This window comes from Salvelinus alpinus, chromosome 11 (genome assembly GCF_045679555.1).
Source record: "Salvelinus alpinus chromosome 11, SLU_Salpinus.1, whole genome shotgun sequence".
Classification (NCBI taxonomy): Eukaryota; Metazoa; Chordata; class Actinopteri; order Salmoniformes; family Salmonidae; genus Salvelinus; species Salvelinus alpinus.
Window position 1 is genome coordinate 4,954,937 of NC_092096.1, and position 13,744 is coordinate 4,968,680.

The 13,744-nt window shown below is 46.7% G+C and overlaps 1 protein-coding gene and 1 long non-coding RNA gene across 2 annotated transcripts in view; one reads left to right on the plus strand and one right to left on the minus strand.

Annotated features, from left to right (window-relative positions):
* The first annotated feature begins 19 nt into the window (after positions 1 to 19).
* Positions 20 to 788, plus strand: LOC139533500 (uncharacterized). The gene is made up of 2 exons (XR_011666774.1): positions 20 to 111; positions 160 to 788. It is a non-coding gene; the product is annotated as an uncharacterized lncRNA (long non-coding RNA).
* A 6,412-nt stretch (positions 789 to 7,200) lies between these two features.
* The window catches only part of gnsa (glucosamine (N-acetyl)-6-sulfatase a), a 40,952-nt gene continuing 34,408 nt past the window's right edge, over positions 7,201 to 13,744 (minus strand). The window contains exons 10-12 of the mRNA XM_071331577.1: positions 12,876 to 13,097; positions 10,029 to 10,189; positions 7,201 to 9,767 (exon numbers count right to left, since the gene is read on the minus strand). Coding sequence (XP_071187678.1) covers positions 9,698 to 9,767; positions 10,029 to 10,189; positions 12,876 to 13,097 — 453 coding nt within the window. The 3' untranslated portion in view covers positions 7,201 to 9,697. The remainder of the gene's footprint in view (positions 9,768 to 10,028; positions 10,190 to 12,875; positions 13,098 to 13,744) is intronic.

The window sequence follows — 13,744 nt, forward strand, 5'->3', positions numbered from 1 at the left end:
GCCTGGGGGTGGGGGGGGGGGGTGGGGGGGGAAGACTGCAGCAGGCCTCTCATACTAGGCCTGGGGGTGAAGGAAGTTAACTGACTGTGACGTGTCCAGAGACTGCAGCAGGCCTCTCATACTATGCCGGGGGGGTGACTGGGGGGAAGACTGCAGCAGGCCTCTCATACTAGGCCTGGGGGTGAAGCCCTGGCTCTACTGCCAATCACAACCAGGGATCCTTTTCACTCCATACGGACAGAGTTCTGTTGATCTGGGACCTTTTAAATAGAGATCAGTTGGTTCCACAGTGCACTGATTGACCAGGAGACTGTTAATCTGAATAACCATGTCTTTATTTAGTTAATATGTTCTGTTGTAACTAGTCTGTTGTAGGGGTCTGTCTAACCCAGCTGTAGTTAGTATTGTCTCCTCAGACCCATACAGTGGAGAAGGATGTTTTAAATGATTGTAACATCGTTATCTCTTGCCGTAACTAATCTGAAAGACCACTCAATAAAGGACACTACTGATATCACCATGTTACTGTTCTGTGGACTCATAAAGCACATCTCTGTAATAGTCTGTAATACTGTTCTGTGGACTCATAAAGCATCTCTCTGTAATAGTCTTTAATACTGTTCTGTGGACTCATAAAGCACATCTCTGTAATAGTCTTTAATACTGTTCTGTGGACTCATAAAGCATCTCTCTCTGTAATAGTCTTTAATACTGTTCTGTGGACTCATAAAGCACATCTCTGTAATAGTCTTTAATACTGTTCTGTGGACTCATAAAGCACATCTCTGATAGTCTTTTATACTGTTCTAATAGCGGACTCCGCTGATCTGAAGACAGTCAATGGTGTCACCTGTCAATGATTTTAGAGGGCTGGATAATGTTTTGAATGGTTTCTCTGTTTAAATATGATTTTAGAGGGCTGGATAATGTTTTAAATGGTTCCTCTGTTTAAAGATGATTTTAGAGGGCTGGATAATGGTTTCTCTGTTTAAAGATGATTTTAGAGGGCTGGATAATGTTTTAAATGGTTTCTCTGTTTAAATATGATTTTAGAGGGCTGGATAATGGTTTAAATGGTTCCTCTGTTTAAAGATGATTTTAGAGGGCTGGATAATGTTTTAAATGGTTTCTCTGTTTTAAAGATGATTTTAGAGGGCTGGATAATGTTTTAAATGGTCTCTCTGTCCAGATCGGTCTAAAGATGTGTGACTACCTCCAGAGAAGGACAGGATGATCTGATCACAATGTGTCTTTTGATTGTCTACACCGGTCTAAAAATGTGGACAAGATCAGGACAAAGAACGCAAGTTAGAACCAGGTATAAACGGGGCTAGGAGGTCTTCCTCATGATTTCCTGCTCTGACAGGTTCTCCACTAGGACCAGTAGAGGGAAGCAGAGACACAGAGCAGCAGAGGTCCTCTCCACCAACCCTGCTCTGACTGAGGTTCTCCACTAGGACCAGTAGAGGGCAGCAGAGGTCCTCTCCACCAACCCTGCTCTGACTGAGGTTCTCCACTAGGACCAGTAGAGGGAAGCAGAGACACAGAGCAGCAGAGGTCCTCTCCACCAACCCTGCTCTGACTGAGGTTCTCCACTAGGACCAGTAGAGGGCAGCAGAGGTCCTCTACACCAACCCTGCTCTGACTGAGGTTCTCCACTAGGACCAGTAGAGGGCAGCAGAGGTCCTCTCCACCAACCCTGCTCCGTGTCAGACTTTAGTTCCAGCCCAGCTCCAACACACCTGATTCTACTAATCCAGTGGTTCCCAAACTGTTTATAGTCCTGTACCCCTTCAAACATTCAACCTCCAGCTGTACCCCCTCTAGCACCAGGGTCAGCACACTCCAGCTGTACCCCCTCTAGCACCAGGGTCAGCACACTCCAGTTGTGTACCCCCTCTAGAACCAGGGTCAGCACACTCCAGCTGTGTACCCCCTCTAGAACCAGGGTCAGCACACTCCAGCTGTGTACCCCCTCTAGAACCAGGGTCAGCACACTCCAGCTGTGTACCCCCTCTAGAACCAGGGTCAGCACACTCCAGCTGTGTACCCCCTCTAGAACCAGGGTCAGCACACTCCAGCTGTGTACCCCCTCTAGAACCAGGGTCAGCACACTCCAGCGGTGTACCCCCTCTAGAACCAGGGTCAGCACACTCCAGCTGTGTACCCCCTCTAGAACCAGGGTCAGCACACTCTCAAATGTTGTTTTTTGCCATCATTGTAAGCCTGCCACACACACACTATACGATACATTTATTAAACATGAGAATGAGAGTGAGTTTGTCACAACCCGGCTCGTGGGAAGAGACAAAGAGCTCTTATATGACCAGTGCACAAATAATAATAGTCAATCATTTTGCTCTTTATTTAACCATCTTACATATAAAACCTGATTTGTTAATTGAAAATGGTGAATAACTCACCACAGGTTAATGAGAAGGGTGTGCTTGAAAGGATGCACATAACTCTGCAATGGTGGGTTGTATTGGAGAGTCTCAGGCTTAAATCATTTACCACACACAGTCTGTGCCTGTATTTAGTTTTCACGCTAGTGAGGGCCGAGAATCCACTCTCACATTGGTACGTGGTTGCAAAGGGCAGCCGTGTCTTAACAGCGTGATTTGCCAAGGCAGGATACTCTGAGCACAGCCCAATCCAGACATCTGGCAGTGGCTTCTGATTAAATTCATGAGGTTCTCTTGTTCAGATATCGGTAAGTGGACTGGAGGCAGGGCATGAAAGGGATAACGAATCCAGTTGTTTGTGTCATCTGTTTCAGGAAAGTACCTGTGTTATTTCACACCCAACTCACTCAGGTGGTTCACTATATCACAGCTGACGTTGTCCGTAAGCTTGAGTTCATTTACACACAATAAATCATACAATGATGGAAAGACCTGTGTGTTGTCCTTGTTAATGCAGACAGAGAAGAGCTCCAACTTATTAATCATAGCCTCAATTTTGTCCCTCACATTGAATATAGTTGCAGAGAGTCCCTGTAATCCTAGATTCAGATCATTCAGGCGAGAAAAAACATCCCCCAGATAGGCCAGTCGTGTGAGAAACTCGTCATCATGCAAGCGGTCAGACAAGTGAAAAGATGGTCAGTAAAGAAAACTTTAAGCTCGTCTCTCAATTAAAAAAAAAACATGTCACTACATTGCCCCTTGATAACCAGCGCACTTCTGTATGTTGTAAAAGTGTTACATGGTCGCTGCCCATATCATTGCATAGTGCAGAAAATACACGAGAGTTCAGGGGCCTTGCTTTAACAAAGTTAACCATTTTCTCTGTAGTGTCCAAAACGTCTTTCAAGCTGTCAGGCATTCCCTTGGCAGCGAGAGCCTCTCGGTGGATGCTGCAGTGTACCCAAGTGGCGTCGGGAGCAACTGCTTGAACGTGCGTTACCACTCCACTATGTCTCCCTGTCATGGCTTTAGCTCCATCAGTACAGATACCAACACATCTTGACCAACGAAGTCCATTTGATGTCACAAAGCTGTCCAGTACTTTAAAAATATCCTCTCCTGTTGTCCTGGTTTCCAGTGGTTTGCAGAAGAGGATGTCTTCCTTAATTGACCCCCCATAAACGTAGCGAACATATACCAGGAGCTGTCCCAGGCCCGCCACATCTGTTGACTCATCCAGCTGTAACACATTGAATTCACTGGCTTGTATGCAAAGCAGTAATTGTTTCAAACCATCTCCTGCCATGTCACTGATGCGTTGTGAAACTGTGTTGTTGATGAAGGCATTGTCTGTATAGTTTTTTGGGCCTTTTCCCCCAGCATTGTCCCAGCCATATCCACGGCAGCAGGAAGAATTAAGTCCTCCACAATAGTATGGGGCTTGCCTGTCCCAGCCACTCGGTAGCTCACCATATAAGATGCTTCTAGCCCCGTCTTATTAATGGTATCTGTTGCTTTTATACATGTCTTACTACTCGAAAGTCGTCTTTATTCTCACTCAAACGCCTGTGGCTTATTTTCCTAATTGTCATGTTTTGTTTCTAAATGTCTGCGTAAGAGTGAAGGTTTCCTGCGAGAGAGTAACGGTTAATGTGATTGGATGTTAATTATTTGACTAGGCTACCTTTATTTGACATTGTGTTATTTCGCTGAACACTAGATGGTTTCATTGTATTTTTGGCAGTGAAACGAGGCGACTCAGGTGAGAAAAAAACCTAACCCAAACGTATAGCCCCGTCAGAAAAAATATAAATGGACTGTTTGAAAATGTGAATCACATTTTTATTTGGCGGTCCCCCGACGGCGCCCCGTACCCCAGTTTGGGAATACCTGTCAGTGTTCCTGTTTGAGTTAGTGTTGTGCTGGAACAAACCCCTGCACCCCTCTCTAGGACCAGGGTTAGTGACCTCTGGGGTAACATGTTGAACTAGGACTGTGGTCAGATCTCAGTACATTTTAAACACGCTGAATAAACGCCACGAACCAGGCAGTGATTTCAGAATACCGTTCGTTTATTGGACAAACACCCAGAAATGTAACAACTGCATAACAAAAAAACTACTAGCGATTATTTTTGTTGTTGCAAAACCATGGAAACGTTTTGACGGATTGGAAAGTGCATCAGAGGCTGGCCAATGGAAACGGTTGAATTATGTGATTGACAGGTTAGCTGTGTGTGTGAGAGCGTAGTGTCTGTGTGATTAGTCTGACTGTAGAGATTATCCAAGCAGGTTAACGGAAATTAAAGTGGATATTTATTTCTGTAAAGTAACTAAATACTTCCTGTAGATAGACAGCAATAAGATGCTTCTGAAAACAGAGTTATAATCAACAAGAAACCCTCTGGAATTACAAACACAAAGTTGATGCTGGTTGAACATCTCTGACCCAACAGCCCCTAATCTCTGACCCAACAGCCCTAATCTCTGACCCAACAGCCCCTAATCTCTGACCCAACAGCCCTAATCTCTGACCCAACAGCCCTAATCTCTGACCCAACAGCCCTAATCTCTGACCCAACAGCCCTAATCTCTGACCCAACAGCCCCTAAAACCCAACAGCCCTAATCTCTGACCCAACAGCCCCTAAAACCTAACAGCCCTAATCTCTGACCCAACAGCCCCTAATCTCTGACCCAACAGCCCTAATCTCTGACCCAACAGCCCTAATCTCTGACCCAACAGCCCTAATCTCTGACCCAACAGCCCTAATCTCTGACCCAACAGCCCTAATCTCTGACCCAACAGCCCCTAATCTCTGACCCAACAGCCCTAATCTCTGACCCAACAGCCCCTAAAACCTAACAGCCCTAATCTCTGACCCAACAGCCCCTAATCTCTGACCCAACAGCCCCTAAAACCTAACAGCCCTAATCTCTGACCCAACAGCCCTAATCTCTGACCCAACAGCCCCTAATCTCTGACCCAACAGCCCTAATCTCTGACCCAACAGCCCTAATCTCTGACCCAACAGCCCTAATCTCTGACCCAACAGCCCTAATCTCTGACCCAACAGCCCTAATCTCTGACCCAACAGCCCTAATCTCTGACCCAACAGCCCCTAATCTCTGACCCAACAGCCCTAATCTCTGACCCAACAGCCCTAATCTCTGACCCAACAGCCCTAATCTGACCCAACAGCCCTAATCTCTGACCTAACAGCCCCTAATCTCTGACCCAACAGCCCTAATCTCTGACCTAATCTCTGACCCAACAGCCCTAATCTCTGACCTAACAGCCCCTAATCTCTGACCTAATCTCTGACCCAACAGCCCTAATCTCTGACCCAACAGCCCCTAATCTCTGACCCAACAGCCCTAATCTCTGACCCAACAGCCCTAATCTCTGACCCAACAGCCCTGGCAGCACATCAGAAGATATTCAGTTAAAGGCCCTCAGTCTCATTGACCCCTCCACTGTTTCTGTCCGTACCACTACAGACCCCTCCACTGTTTCTGTCCGTACCACTACAGACCCCTCCACTGTTTCTGTCCGTACCGCTACAGACCCCTCCACTGTTTCTGTCCGTACCGCTACAGACCCCTCCACTGTTTCTGTCCGTACCACTACAGACCCCTCCACTGTTTCTGTCCGTACCGCTACAGACCCCTCCACTGTTTCTGTCCGTACCACTACAGACTCCCTGACCCCTCCACTGTTTCTGTCCGTACCGCTACAGACCCCTCCACTGTTTCTGTCCGTACCACTACAGACTCCCTGACCCCTCCACTGTTTCTGTCCGTGACCCCTCCACTGTTTCTGTCCGTACCACTACAGACTCCCTGACCCCTCCACTGTTTCTGTCCGTACCGCTACAGACCCCTCCACTGTTTCTGTCCGTACCGCTACAGACCCCTCCACTGTTTCTGTCCGTACCGCTACAGACTCCCTGACCCCTCCACTGTTTCTGTCCGTACCGCTACAGACCCCTCCACTGTTTCTGTCCGTACCGCTACAGACCCCTCCACTGTTTCTGTCCGTACCGCTACAGACTCCCTGACCCCTCCACTGTTTCTGTCCGTACCGCTACAGACCCCTCCACTGTTTCTGTCCGTACCGCTACAGACCCCTCCACTGTTTCTGTCCGTACCGCTACAGACCCCTCCACTGTTTCTGTCCGTACCGCTACAGACCCCTCCACTGTTTCTGTCCGTACCACTACAGACCCCTCCACTGTATCTGTCCGTACCACTACAGACCCCTCCACTGTTTCTGTCCGTACCGCTACAGACTCCCCCGACACTGGTCAGTTATATTTCTCAGAACTGTAAGGTCTGTAAATATGTTCAAATGATGCCACAACAGTATATACAGTGAGCTCCAACAGTATATACAGTGAGCTCCAACAGTATCTACAGTGAGCTCCAACAGTATCTACAGTGAGCTCCAACAGTATCTACAGTGAGCTCCAACAGTATCTACAGTGAGCTCCAACAGTATCTACAGTGAGCTCCAACAGTATCTACAGTGAGCTCCAACAGTATATACAGTGAGCTCCAACAGTATATACAGTGAGCTCCAACAGTATCTACAGTGAGCTCCAACAGTATCTACAGTGAGCTCCAACAGTATATACAGTGAGCTCCAACAGTATCTACAGTGAGCTCCAACAGTATCTACAGTGAGCTCCAACAGTATCTACAGTGAGCTCCAACAGTATTGGGACAAATGTGTTGTTGTTTTGTCTCTGTACCCCAGAACTTTGGATTTGAAATGATACAATGACTATGAGGTTAAAGTGCAGACTGTCAACTTTAATTTGAGGGTATTTTCATCCACATCGGGTAAACCGTTTAGAAATTACAGAACATTTTGTACATAGTCCCCCTATTTTAAAGGGACGAAAAGTATTGGGACAAATTCACTTGTGTATATTAAAGTAGTAAAAAGTGATGTATTTGGTCTCATATTCTTGGAACACATTGATTACATCAAGCTTGTGACTCTACAAACTGGGATGCATTTGCTGTTTTTTTGGTTGTATTTCAGATTATTTTGTGCCCAATAGAAATGAACAGTAAATAAAGGTCATTTTGGAGTCACTTTTACCTTAAATAAGAATAGAATGTTCCTGAACACTTATACATTAAATGTGGATTCATTCTGGATAATCCGTAACCATGGTAGCATCTACATTAATGTCCAAGAGTTCAGAAACGTATTCTATTCTTATTTACAATAAAAGTGACTCCAAAATGACCTGTTTTAGTCCTACCGGGAGACAGAGGAACAACAGGAATGGTTTCTAGTCCTACTGGGAGACAGAGGAACAACAGGAATGGTTTCTAGTCCTACCGGGAGACAGAGGAACAACAGGAATGGTTTCTAGTCCTACCGGGAGACAGAGGAACAACAGGAATGGTTTCTAGTCCTACTGGGAGACAGAGGAACAACAGGAATGGTTTCTAATCCTACTGGGAGAAAGAGGAACAACAGGAATGGTTTATAGTCCAACTGGGAGACAGAGGAACAACAAGAATGGTTTCTAGTCCTACTGGGAGACAGAGGAACAACAGGAATGGTTTCTAGTCCTACCGACCGGGAGACAGAGGAACAACAGGAATGGTTTCTAGTCCTACTGGGAGACAGAGGAACAACATGAATGGTTTCTAGTCCTACCGGGAGACAGAGGAACAACAGGAATGGTTTCTAGTCCTACCGGGAGACAGAGGAACAACAGGAATGGTTTCTAGTCCTACCGGGAGACAGAGGAACAACAGGAATGGTTTCTAGTCCTACCGGGAGACAGAGGAACAACAGGAATGGTTTCTAGTCCTACCGGGAGACAGAGGAACAACAGGAATGGTTTCTAGTCCTACCGGGAGACAGAGGAACAACAGGAATGGTTTCTAGTCCTACCGGGAGACAGAGGAACAACAGGAATGGTTTCTAGTCCTACCGGGAGACAGAGGAACAACAGGAATGGTTTCTAGTCCTACCGGGAGACAGAGGAACAACAGGAATGGTTTCTAGTCCTACCGGGAGACAGAGGAACAACAGGAATGGTTTCTAATCCTACTGGGAGACAGAGGAACAACAGGAATGGTTTCTAGTCCTACTGGGAGACAGAGGAACAACAGGAATGGTTTCTAGTCCTACTGGGAGACAGAGGAACAACAGGAATGATTTCTAGTCCTCTACCGGGAGACAGAGGAACAACAGGAATGGTTTCTAGTCCTACTGGGAGACAGAGGAACAACAGGAATGGTTTCTAGTCCTACCGGGAGACAGAGGAACAACAGGAATGGTTTCTAGTCCTACTGGGAGACAGAGGAACAACAGGAATGGTTTCTAATCCTACTGGGAGACAGAGGAACAACAGGAATGGTTTCTAGTCCTACTGGGAGACAGAGGAACAACAGGAATGGTTTCTAGTCCTACTGGGAGACAGAGGAACAACAGGAATGGTTTCTAGTCCTACTGGGAGACAGGAACGGTTTCTAGTCCTACCGGGAGACAGAGGAACAACAGGAATGGTTTCTAGTCCAACTGGGAGACAGAGGAACAACAGGAATGGTTTCTAGTCCTACTGGGAGACAGAGGAACAACAGGAATGGTTTCTAGTCCTACTGGGAGACAGAGGAACAACAGGAATGGTTTCTAGTCCTACTGGGAGACAGAGGAACAACAGGAATGGTTTCTAGTCCTACTGGGAGACAGAGGAACAACAGGAATGGTTTCTAGTCCAACTGGGAGACAGAGGAACAACAGGAATGGTTTCTAGTCCTACTGGGAGACAGAGGAACAACAGGAATGGTTTCTAGTCCTACTGGGAGACAGAGGAACAACAGGAATGGTTTCTAGTCCTACTGGGAGACAGAGGAACAACAGGAATGGTTTCTAGTCCTACTGGGAGACAGAGGAACAACAGGAATGGTTTCTAGTCCTACCGGGAGACAGAGGAACAACAGGAATGGTTTCTAGTCCTACTGGGAGACAGAGGAACAACAGGAATGGTTTCTAGTCCTACTGTAGCCGGTCAAGACTTGTTAATGATTTGAAAAACAGCTGATTAGAGGTAATTGTTTTAATTAGCAAACACAACATGTCAAATTCAATCAGTCAAACAATGTCTTAAAATAACCAATCAATGGGTGATACACACACGGTGTGTTGTGGACAGACAACGGCCTCCCTGTTAAAGGTGCTGTAGTGTGGAGTGGACAGAAGGTCCCCCTACAGGGGTCTCAGACACTAGGTAACAGCAGGACTCAGACAGCCCTCCTCTCTTCAGGCCCGTCTCAGCCTGTTGCTCCGGTGGCTCCTGTTACTGAACATCAGGAGAGGGTTAAACGTATACCTGCAGAGAGAAGAACAGAGGAGTGGGTTAGAGCTGGGTGGTCTGGGAAGAGGAGAGGGTTAGAGCTGGGTGGTCTGGGGAGAGGAGAGGGTTAGAGCTGGGTGGTCTGGGGAGAGGAGAGGGTTAGAGCTGGGTGGTCTGTAGAGGAGAGGAGAGGGTTAGAGCTGGGTGGTCTGGGGAGAGGGGTGGGTTAGAGCTGGGTGGTCTGTAGAGGAGAGGGGTGGGTTAGAGCTGGGTGGTTGGTCAGTGTACCGGGCGTACCGTGCATCGTAGACCCCGGGGGTCCTACAGGACTGTCCAGAACAGGACTGCAGCATCATCAGTCTGTGGTTCATCTTCTCCAGGACTTCCTGGTCAACAGTCTTAGCGAGGTTACTGAGCTGGTAGGGGTCAACTGTCATGTTATACACCTCTACAAACACCTGGGGAACACAGAGAGAGAGGTAGGTATTACTAATGAGATGGTAGGGGTCTACTGTCATGTTATACACCTCTACAAACACCTGGGGAACACAGAGAGAGAGTTAGGTATTACTAATGAGATGGTAGGGGTCTACTGTCATGTTATACACCTCTACACACACCTGGGGAACAGAGAGAGAGAGTTAGGTATTACTAATGAGATGGTAGGGGTCAACTGTCATGTTATACACCTCTACACACACCTGGGGAACACAGAGAGAGAGTTAGGTATTACTAATGAGATGGTAGGGGTCTACTGTCATGTTATACACCTCTACACACACCTGGGGAACACAGAGAGAGAGTTAGGTATTACTAATGAGATGGTAGGGGTCTACTGTCATGTTATACACCTCTACAAACACCTGGGGAACACAGAGAGAGAGAGGTAGGTATTACTAATGAGATGGTAGGGGTCAACTGTCATGTTATACACCTCTACACACACCTGGGGAACACAGAGAGAGAGTTAGGTATTACTAATGAGATGGTAGGGGTCTACTGTCATGTTATACACCTCTACACACACCTGGGGAACACAGAGAGAGAGTTAGGTATTACTAATGAGATGGTAGGGGTCAACTGTCATGTTATACACCTCTACAAACACCTGGGGAACACAGAGAGAGAGTTAGGTATTACTAATGAGATGGTAGGGGTCAACTGTCATGTTATACACCTCTACACACACCTGGGGAACACAGAGAGAGAGTTAGGTATTACTAATGAGATGGTAGGGGTCTACTGTCATGTTATACACCTCTACACACACCTGGGGAACACAGAGAGAGAGTTAGGTATTACTAATGAGATGGTAGGGGTCTACTGTCATGTTATACACCTCTACAAACACCTGGGGAACACAGAGAGAGAGTTAGGTATTACTAATGAGATGGTAGGGGTCTACTGTCATGTTATACACCTCTACACACACCTGGGGAACACAGAGAGAGAGTTAGGTATTACTAATGAGATGGTAGGGGTCAACTGTCATGTTATACACCTCTACAAACACCTGGGGAACACAGAGAGAGAGGTAGGTATTACTAATGAGATGGTAGGGGTCTACTGTCATGTTATACACCTCTACAAACACCTGGGGAACACAGAGAGAGAGGTAGGTATTACTAATGAGATGGTAGGGGTCAACTGTCATGTTATACACCTCTACAAACACCTGGGGAACACAGAGAGAGAGGTAGGTATTACTAATGAGATGGTAGGGGTCTACTGTCATGTTATACACCTCTACAAACACCTGGGGAACACAGAGAGAGAGGTAGGTATTACTAATGAGATGGTAGGGGTCAACTGTCATGTTATACACCTCTACAAACACCTGGGGAACACAGAGAGAGAGTTAGATATTACTAATGAGATGGTAGGGGTCTACTGTCATGTTATACACCTCTACAAACACCTGGGGAACACAGAGAGAGAGTTAGGTATTACTAATGAGATGGTAGGGGTCTACTGTCATGTTATACACCTCTACACACACCTGGGGAACACAGAGAGAGAGTTAGGTATTACTAATGAGATGGTAGGGGTCTACTGTCATGTTATACACCTCTACACACACCTGGGGAACACAGAGAGAGAGTTAGGTATTACTAATGAGATGGTAGGGGTCTACTGTCATGTTATACACCTCTACACACACCTGGGGAACACAGAGAGAGAGGTAGGTATTACTAATGAGATGGTAGGGGTCTACTGTCATGTTATACACCTCTACAAACACCTGGGGAACACAGAGAGAGAGAGGTAGGTATTACTAATGAGATGGTAGGGGTCAACTGTCATGTTATACACCTCTACAAACACCTGGGGAACAGAGAGAGAGGTAGTTATTAGCTGGTAGGGGTCTACTGTCATGTTATACACCTCTACAAACACCTGGGGAACACAGAGAGAGAGGTAGGTATTACTAATGAGATGGTAGGGGTCTACTGTCATGTTATACACCTCTACAAACACCTGGGGAACAGAGAGAGAGAGTTAGGTATTACTAATGAGATGGTAGGGGTCTACTGTCATGTTATACACCTCTACACACACCTGGGGAACACAGAGAGAGAGTTAGGTATTACTAATGAGATGGTAGGGGTCTACTGTCATGTTATACACCTCTACAAACACCTGGGGAACACAGAGAGAGAGTTAGGTATTACTAATGAGATGGTAGGGGTCTACTGTCATGTTATACACCTCTACACACACCTGGGGAACACAGAGAGAGAGTTAGGTATTACTAATGAGATGGTAGGGGTCAACTGTCATGTTATACACCTCTACACACACCTGGGGAACACAGAGAGAGAGTTAGGTATTACTAATGAGATGGTAGGGGTCTACTGTCATGTTATACACCTCTACAAACACCTGGGGAACAGAGAGAGAGGTAGTTATTAGTTGGTAGGGGTCTACTGTCATGTTATACACCTCTACAAACACCTGGGGAACAGAGAGAGAGTTAGGTATTAGCTGGTAGGGTTCCCCATTCGGTTCAATGCCATAACAGGTGGACTGGCAGCCATGTTGAGTGTCAGTAAAGCAGGAACTTCCTTGTATTTCTATGGGTGAGACAGGGATGTGTACCCATAACACAGACACGTGGTGACTAAACAGTTGTCTCCCTCTTACCTCGTTGTCATCGAACTCGCAGTACTGGAGGTTGACAGAGGGGGCGACGGTCCGAACGCAGGCGTACGTGTTGTTGAAGGAATCCTCACACACACAGTCAGGGAAACATTCGGAGACCCCCGGACCCAACAGGGGACAGGCGGGATCAGACACATTAGACCCCTCCCCTTCATACTCCACCAGGAAGTCTGTTCTCCACGTAGTGCTGTTCACAGATCCCTCCTGATACAGAGAATACACACAGTATTCACATACCAGTTAAACACTGATCCCTCCTGATACAGAGAATACACACAGTATTCACATACCAGTTAAACACTAATACACACAGTATTCACATACCAGTTAAACACTGATCCTCCTGATACAGAGAATACACACAGTATTCACATACCAGTTAAACACTAATACACACAGTATTCACATACCAGTTAAACACTGATCCTCCTGATACACACAGTATTCACATTAATACCAGTTAAACACTGATCCTCCTGATACAGAGAACACACACAACTACCACCATGTCTAGGCTCCTAGGCTGCATTGTGCTAGGCTACGAGGCTGCGTTGTGCTAGGCTACGAGGCTGCGTTGTGCTAGGCTACTAGGCTGCGTTGTGCTAGGCTACTAGGCTGCGTTGTGCTAGGCTACTAGGCTGCGTTGTGCTAGGCTACTAGGCTGCGTTGTGCTAGGCTACTAGGCTGCGTTGTGCTAGGCTACTAGGCTGCGTTGTGCTAGGCTACTAGGCTGCGTTGTGCTAGGCTACTAGGCTGCGTTGTGCTAGGCTACTAGGCTGCGTTGTGCTAGGCTACTAGGCTGCGTTGTGCTAGGCTACTAGGCTGCGTTGTGCTATGCTACTAGGCTGCGT